The following is an 8,878-nucleotide window of genomic DNA, read 5'->3' as shown; positions in this document are numbered from 1 at the left end:
CTACACGGACAGTTGTGACATTTGTCATCACAGAATTAACGCCTCTCTGCAGAGGAGCTGCGTTATCGAGCAGAAGATCTAAAAGAATCACAGAATCACAGAACCGCTCGGTTGGAAAAGACCTCTGAGATCCTCACGTCCAACCGCTCCTGTCTACCCCCTAAACCATATCCCTAAGTACCTCGTCTACCCGCTCTTTAAACACATCCAGGGTTGGTGACTCCACCACCTCCCTGGGCAGCCTGTGCCAGCTTCTGACGACCCTCTCAGTAAAGAACTTCCTCCTTATCTCTAACCTGAACCTCCCTTGGCACAGCTTGGTGCCGTTTCCCCTTGTTCTATCCCCCAGCACCTGGGAGAAGAGCCCAGCACCCACCTCTCTACAACCTCCCTTGAGGCAGTTGTAGGTGGTGATGAGGTCTCCCCTCAGCCTTCTCTTCTCCAGGCTAAACAAGCCCAGTTCCCTCAGCTGCTCCTGAAGAAGATACAGATCCAGTTAGATTTCTTCCCAAGGATTCCTTTCCCAAAAACAGGCCCACAGAAAGCAAACAAATTTTCTCATGAATGTTTATTATGAACAAACAACTTTACAATGCAGTCATTTCTACTCCTCAGTACATGCTTGAAGGTAACTTCCGTGACCTTGAAATCTCAGGGGGAGAAAAAAAGTTATGACTACGCACAAATCCAGGATTTTAAAAAGAAATCAAAAGATCTTTCAAGGCAACCACTGAAATGTCTTATTCAAGCTGCAAGAACTCCCTACCACCTGCGTACAACAATCTTTCAGAAATTTATGAGACCGCAGCACGGAAGTGAAGGGCCAGACATTTGTTCTGGTATCCCATACTGAGGGACAGCTTGTAGTTTTATTACATTAAGTACTGCACTGCTTCAGGGCATGATAGTATTTTTGCATGGCAAAGAACAGTTTACTCCGTTATCTAATGACTTTGGTAACAAAAAGAGCAGATACCGCGTATCATTATAAATTACTGGAAAAATAAAAACACCCACAAAACAGTAAAGCCTACACGAAAGGGAGTAAATCTTCCGTTACCAGAGGCAATGAGCAAGATGGATCAAAATGTTGTAAGCCACAGGTGCAAGCGTTCGGGCAGCTCCCACCTTTCAACAAATAGCACCCGAAGTGGCTGGTGAGTCTCTCTCTGAATCCAGGGTACTGAAGAGAAACTGCAATGGGAAATTTTGGTGGGTGGGTGGTTTGTTTTTTAAATACAACCAATCCTCAGGGGAAAAAAAAAAAAGAAATGCAGCATGTCCAGGGTTTAACCAACTTATTTTGTTTCCAATTGTGGCACTTATTCAATAGAAGAGACCCACCTTCAATTGCTTGGGTGTAGCTTAAGGCCAACTTGTTGTCACCTAATAAATGCCTTTTATTCAGCACCTCCAGATTTCGCTCGTTCTTTCACCTTGCTTAGGTACATTTCACAGAAGATGCAAACACACCGTGGCCGAGGTCTCCTTGCCTTTGCCTTCGTTTATGTGGACAGAACTTTCATAAGCTAAATACAGACAAATCAGCTTCCGTCTGCAGGCGATGTCAATGGTAATAAAAGGCATTGCGAGAACGTGTTTGAATGTTACAAAGGTCTGAGGCAGCACAGCCTCAGCTACAGGTCCACATGCTTTGAGAAACAACATAGCAGCCTCATAAGCCATCTAGAAAACCCTAGCACTGCAGGAAAGACGTGACACTCCCCCTTCCTTTCCAGCACACCCCCCAAACCAACAGAACGTGGCTGTTTCTAGATAGGTACAGCCGGTGCTTCTCTTTTGACAAGAGCTGATTAAGCATATACAAGAGGTAAATTTTAAAAAAAAAAAGTTATAAATAAGATTTGGTAAAACCACAAAATTAAACCAAGAAAAACAAAGATTTATAAATACATTTTAAACCCCAGCCTTCTCCGAATTCCATCCCCACGCGCATCCCATCTCCTCCTTCCCTTCCTTACCTCAGTAAGAACGGCTTTAAGATTTCTTTAGTATAGAGCTGTTCTGCTAGTTTTGATAATTCCTACCTATTGCAGAGAATTGGTCACATTTATTGATGCTCTAAGCTGCACGGCTCATGGGTTAACAATACATTTTTGCTTACAATTCAAGATACTAAGAAGAAGCAGAGAGAGAAAGAAATCTGAAAGGGAAAATAAAAAGAGATTCAAAAACGTTCTTAGCTACATGAGGTAATATTTATTTGGGCTCTTCACAATACTTAAATAAGACTACGCTGTGAGAGGCAGAGCTTTTGACCCTGCTATCACCTTTGCCAGTTGGTTTTACCACCAACAGCGAGCGCGTTCTGCCCCAGCTGGCATCGCTGCCACAGGAAAGGCACGGGACGTTTGCCTTGGACGAAACAAAGCCTTTGGAGAAAATTAAGCAGGGGGGTGGAAACCAAGCAAAACGAGTTAAAAAAGTCATTTTCAGACAGACTTTTGAACTGTGCTAGGAACTTCAGTGTTTGTCCACAGCCCTGTAATCCCGTGAACAAACAGCAGTCATCAATCATTTGAAGGGCAACGGTGATATTACACCTAAAAGCAAAAAGCTTCTGGAATAGCAGAAATGGGGCTTGCATTTTGGCTTGTGGTGGTGGCGGCTTGGTTTCTTTTTTTTAAGAGTTTATGCAAATCTTCAAGCAAGCGAGCGAAACTAATTTTAAGGGTTTACTTCAGCTAGTGACACTTCAGATTAATTCAGCTGACTGTGAAGAAGCTGGTTTGTTACTCACTCATTTGTGGTTTTATCTCCACAAGGGCTAGGATTACTTCATTTACCAAAGCCCAAGAAATCCAGAGCAGATTTTCTGAATACACAATCAACTCTCCATTGGTGTGTGCAGTTTTATTGGGTTTGGTTTGTTTTTTTCCCCAACAGTGGCACCTTGTGATCAAAATTAAGTATTACAGCTTTCAAACAGCACATCTCCCAGAATGGAAATCTCTAAGTGAACAAATCCAAACCAATACTGGATATGGGTATTCCCACCAAAGCCTGATTCCAATGCTTTTTCTTGCTCATCATTCCTAAAGGCCGACAACGGCACTTCTTGTAGCCCAAATAAAACCTTCAGTGACATTGTGACAATTTAGACAGCACATTTAACACGCACGGTGTTATTTTCCCACTCGTCTAATCGCTACTGACTAGATATGCAATGATGTTCATTCTAGTTTAAAACAGAAACCAGCGATCTTCTGTAGCATCAATGTTCACATTAACCAAACCCTTACCAAGTCCACATGAAATCTCTACTCGGATTACTTCAAGAACCTGTACAGACTCTTCCCTACTGAAAATAAAATACGATATGCGTCAACTGTGAAATTTATAAAACTGTTCAATGAAGTAAAAAGCCTTATTTGCTTAAGAGTTTCAAATCTCAAACAACAGATGGAGAACTGCTGTAAAAATCAAAGCACTAGAAATGTTAGCGTCTCATCAATAATGCTTTGACTTGTTTGTGAGCCACTACTCGATAGTAGCGAGGACAAGAGGATCTGCGAGCAGAACTTTTAGTTGTCTGACTAATCAAAACTACTCCATTTCCCAAACATAACCCATGAGCCAACCAAGGTTTTACCTGCAACCTGGTAAAACAAATATTTATCCCAGTGTCAAAGAGTCAGATGCCCAAAGAGTCCCACTCATTCTGCAACTACCACTAATTTGGTCTTGGATTTCTTTTAATTCTCCTCATTCTTGCGCTATGCTTCTCAGTACATACTTGACTGTGTAGGCAAAGGCTGCAAAACCAACTATAACAAACAAGTTCGCCAAAGCTCCGCCTAAAAGTCCATGGTTACGGTTGGCCTGTTGGAGACCTGGGTGATTGGCAGGTGCCAAGGGTACATGCCCATTAAGAAGGGGTATCCCATTCTGACCGTAGTGTGCTTCCCCATCAGGGACAACATCTGGTAAAGGGAGGGTTGGAGGTCTGTTATTGAGCTCTTCTTGTGCTTTCTGTTTCTGTTTAATCTCCTGGAGAAAGAAAAAACGAAAACTGAATGGCTGGAAGTGAAAGCAACGAAGCTTTTGAAAGAGATTTCAGAACCCACTTTCTCACATATCTTTAGGCAAAGGCTATGGTACGCTACTTTATGTTGTAGTCTTCTGAACTAAATTCACTGCATTACACTCATTTGTACAGTCTCTCCAGCTTCTTCCAAAGCGACCGACTTCAGAGGCTGACACCAACAATCATTTGGCCTACCCAAACTCAAGAAAACACAGTATGCAATTCTAAAGTAAAGGGACTGCAACCACATCTGCCACACGTGCAGCTCAGTCAAGGCTCTGATACCAAGTCTAACTACACATTTGATTCTCTAGACAGTGGATCTTTGTGCAGCAGAAAAACAACTCCATTTAAAGATTTGAGTTTTTAATTCTTACACATAGCAAAAGCACCTTTTTAAAAGGCTTTCAAGATTGACCAAAGTAGCTATTCTCTGGAAAAAGTCCTGAACAATTAGTTCATAGGTCTACATAAAGAAACTGAAGAACTACAGAAAACCACATCATTGCACAGATGAACTCCCTTACCTCCACCACTTCAGGGAAGAGCTCGCAGAAGACTTTATCTTTTAAATTAAATGCTAAGCTTTGTGCAGCAAGCTGTCTTTTCTGCGGAGGAAACAAAAAATTATCAGCACTTGCATATAAATGAAGTTACTATACTTTAATTCAACATCTATTTCCCAGAAGAATGGTGCAAACCACTAGCCAACTAGTTTCAAGCATTTAAAACTTCATACTTGTGAATATTATTCAGTACAACAGACATTTCTAGACATAAGATATGGTCTCAGTTCCTCATCTAACATGATTAGTGTTACGTACTAGTGTGCCTGCTTGGAAGACACTTCAAGAGCAAGGAAGGAGAAGAAGTCCTAACCATACTATTTACTAAAAAGGATTTTAAGTTCTGTAAGAAATCCTATCCCCATCTAATTTTCTGTAAGAAATCCTATGCCCATCTAATTTTCTGTAAGAAATCCTATCCCCATCTTATTTTCTGTAAGAAATCCTATGCCCATCTTATTTTCTGTAAGAAATCCTATCCCCATCTTATTTTCTGTAAGAAATCCTATCTGCCCATCACCTGTAGCAGGCAACATACTCATCTCTGAGATACCAAAATGCCAACTGCTGCTGCTGTTATTGTAACTTTGAGGTCACGTTCAACATCCCCCAAGCTGACAAAAGGCACATCCCAGAGTCTGGAGCTTACTGTGAACTCTGACGTCTCTATGCTGCCCAGTGTGGGGCCCTTCTCCACCATAAAACTAAGAAGGCCCGTCAAGATCGTCGAGACCGACCAAGCTGGATTCCAGGTATCTGGATGGAAATCGGTGATTGAAAGACACAACCTTCGAAAGGATGAGACAGGCAGAGCGTTTGATTTTTGCCATTACGACGGTTACACATTACACACATTACTAAAACGGTGTTAATTGCTTAAGGGTTAGAAGAAAATCCTTACCTTGTATTACACTTAAACCTTCCATTAGGTGTAATCATATAAATACTAGGAGGTTTAAAAGGAAATTCTCTGGGGAATATTAGTTTCCCATGATAATAGCCACCTGCATTACATAAAGACATGAATTACTTATTTTGCATGAAGATGAAGTCCTAAGCTGCTACTCAAAATGGGCCAAATTAAACCCTTCACTTCTCTACTTCTCTCCTTCTCCCCCTCACATTAAAGACATCAAGCTCATCATCTTGTGCCTCAAACACGGGAAGAACAATAATTCTGTTGTCAAGCCCGTAATACATCCGAGGAAAAACAGCCAAAGTGTATTTAATACAATACAAAGGGGGCGGTTTTCCAGAAGCACAGCTAACTGCAACTACAATCCTATGAAGAATGCCATTTCAAAAAGCATTTTGTGAGAGGCTCCAGAAGAACACTGTGAAATCTGCAACTGCAATTAATAAGGCTTTTACATTCCTCGATTTCTCCAGAGAAATTCGTAACGAGAATACACGTCTCAGTTCACTGAGAACGTTTATGTGGTGACAAAATGGGATGTTTTTTGAAGTGATCTTTGACTGTCACACGCTATCTAAAGCGAGCTGTCTGCTCCAACACTTTCAGCAGTTACTTAATAGCAAGTTATCTGTCTTCAGTTGAACCTAAATCTGGTTTTGTTCGAGTCCTTGCTAATAGAAACTTCCTAATAGCCAGCAGCACCACTGCCTCTTCTCAACAAAGCTATCACACAAGTCACAGACAGCTTTGAAACTGCGCTGAGTTCTTAGAGCTATTTACAGCGGTTCTATTTTGCCCATTCAAAGCCTAATTACTCAGGCAGAGCCATTCACAACATAAAGCACGTGCATGCATGGTAACTTTTACCTTCATAGGGAGTCATTTCAGGTCCCCGGACAACATAGTGCCTAAGACAAAGAAGGAAATGTAAACAGCACGGAAGGCATCACACAAGCAGACATCCATTTCTCTAGAAAAACGAGAATCAACAGCACTGCAGCAAAAGTCTCACGCTCCACCTCCCAAACCCAAGATTCCCATGCAGTCTGGAGGAGTGAGGGAGTCAGACTTGACGACCTGGAAAATCTTGTTCTCTCCACGAGCGAACAGTCCATTCCGATTCTTACCATTCAAGGATGTTAGATGGGAGGGGCTCTGCACAGATGTAAGGCACTGGATCTTTCTTAATTCGAAGGTAGTCTTGTTTAAGCCTCTGTGTTGCTGTTGTTGGTGCTCTCTTATTACTGTTGTTGCTCATCTAGTTTTTTCAAAACAACATATATAAGTACCATTTCAACACAGTCTCAACAGGTGCAGACTTTGAATTGAACACAGCTCCAGATTTTTGCAAAGTCTGCTTTACAGAGGACTTTTTTTTTTAACTATAAATTAAATTCCCATAACTTTTAAGTGGCCAGAACCATGCAAAATCTTAACCAGAACGCTCCCAAGAGCCTCAGGATATTGCCAAAATGGGAAAACTCTCCTCCTAGAACACTACTGTTGAAATACTGCAGGGAATTGTTGTCGTGAAAATACGCTGCACTGTAGAACCCATTTGAGGGAATAACCAGTCCCACGTTAAGGCTGAACACACATCTTTGGGACTTTGGTTTTAAAGAGCTTAGTCTCTCTGAGTAATTCATTTCCCTATTTAGTTTTAATATCTGTGATTTAAATTTGCCCATGATTTGTCTACACATCCAGTTATCTGAACTAACTAACAGGCAAAAAATGACAATAACCTTGTTACTGACTTGGAGATGAAGGCTTTAAAATGAAATCTGCTGCCTGCTTTAAGAGTCCGTTGAATTTCCAGAAGGGAACTTCTGACTGAGATTATTCTCTTGCAGACAAACAAAGACCTCATCCAAAATGAGGCAAGTCAGTGTGAAGAAAGGAGATTCCACGCTGCTTACAACACAAAGCAAGCATTAGCCCTCACAATGCACCTGCAGAACACACACCAATTAACTGCCACTTAACTCACTTTCCCCTCAGAAATGCAGCAAGTTAGGGCAGCTTTACACGTGGAAAAATCAAGCAAAACCTAAAGATTTTATAAACAGCTTGCATAAAGAGACGTGGCAATGCTTAACACAGCACAGCAGCATTTGGCATGAAACTTATGTTAAATTCCTATGACCCTTTCTACTCCCTTACTTCAAAAATAGCTGAACACAATTCAGTTTGAAAATATACGGAAATCATGAGCAACAATTGTACGTGGTCAAATATTCAGACTCTACTCAAAACATGTATTTAACCTGGCTTTTGTCAGAACTGCTGTAAACCTTTGTTTCAACAGCATTTTTTCTTGAAGAAACTCACGCAGGTTTTTAAGGCACACCTCTCAAAACCATAAAGCTAAGATTTTTGGTTTTTTTCCTTAAAAGAAGCCAGCTTTGACTTTAAAATACAGACTAAATCTCTTTTGAATTTGACACAATGATATCTTCCGAAGTCTTGCACTATTGTGCCTCCCTGGGGACTGCAAAAACGCACTGAATATTTCAGAGCGCTAAGTACAGTTACGGGTATTCTAACACCCCTCAAAGCCTTATCTGAGAGAAGATTTTTATCTTAAACGCAGAAAATAAACGGATACGTTTACAGAAGCTACAACCGCAAACCCATTTTCCCATCTCGACAATACCATTTACCAGACCAAAAGCCAGCCTAAAAAGAAAGCAACTCGCCAGCGGTTAGACAGCCGAGCAGCAGCAGCAGGATGTGCCCAAGCCCCATGCTCCCCACCTGCCTTGTGGACCGAGAGCCAGCGCCTCCTCCTGCGGGTAAGGGTGAGCCCAGGCCTGGGGAGACGGCAGCGACAACCGGGGAGCTCACAGCCTTCAGCGAGCCGGCTACCCGGGAATGGTCCCACCGGGCCAAGGAAGCAATGGACCGCGGGGGACACAGCCAGCCGAGCCCTCCCGGCTCCTTCAGCTCCCTCATGAGCTCGCCCCACCGGCCCAGGCCCCACTCACCTCTTCCTGCTAAAGCAGGCCCCTCCACCGCCGGGACGCCCTACCCGCCTGCAGCCGGAGGCCAAGCGAAGGAGGGAGGAGAGGAAAAGGGAGACGGGAGCGACACAAGAAAAAGCGGGTAAGGCAGAGCAGGGCCGCGACCCCCGCGCCTCCCCGCTGCGGCGCGACCACGGCTCCCAGCCAAGATGGCGGCCCGGCCAGGCGGGGCCAGAGCACTGATGGCGTCTGCTTCCGGGAAGGACCCGCCCCGCTTCCGGGGCGTGCGCGCGTGCGTCGCCACCAGCTCAGCTGACTTCCGCTTCCGGCCGCCTCGTCAGGGCTCAGAGGGAGCTGCTGAGGGTTCAGCCCCGGCCCCGCGGCC

General features: G+C 43.4%; 1 protein-coding gene across 1 annotated transcript in view; it reads right to left on the bottom strand.

Moving 5' to 3' along the window:
* Positions 1-3,624: 3,624 nt before the first annotated feature.
* The window catches only part of UBE2J2 (ubiquitin-conjugating enzyme E2, J2), a 9,354-nt gene continuing 4,100 nt past the window's right edge, over positions 3,625-8,878 (bottom strand). The window contains exons 2-7 of the mRNA XM_010187376.1: positions 6,658-6,788; positions 6,398-6,438; positions 5,516-5,618; positions 5,264-5,402; positions 4,576-4,656; positions 3,625-4,011 (exon numbers count right to left, since the gene is read on the bottom strand). Of these exons, the coding sequence (XP_010185678.1) occupies positions 3,727-4,011; positions 4,576-4,656; positions 5,264-5,402; positions 5,516-5,618; positions 6,398-6,438; positions 6,658-6,788 (780 nt within the window). The 3' untranslated portion in view covers positions 3,625-3,726. The remainder of the gene's footprint in view (positions 4,012-4,575; positions 4,657-5,263; positions 5,403-5,515; positions 5,619-6,397; positions 6,439-6,657; positions 6,789-8,878) is intronic.

The sequence above is a fragment of the Mesitornis unicolor genome, unplaced genomic scaffold (genome assembly GCF_000695765.1).
Source record: "Mesitornis unicolor isolate BGI_N332 unplaced genomic scaffold, ASM69576v1 scaffold14366, whole genome shotgun sequence".
Lineage (NCBI taxonomy): Eukaryota > Metazoa > Chordata > Aves > Mesitornithiformes > Mesitornithidae > Mesitornis > Mesitornis unicolor.
This window is presented reverse-complemented; position numbering and strand designations above follow the sequence as displayed.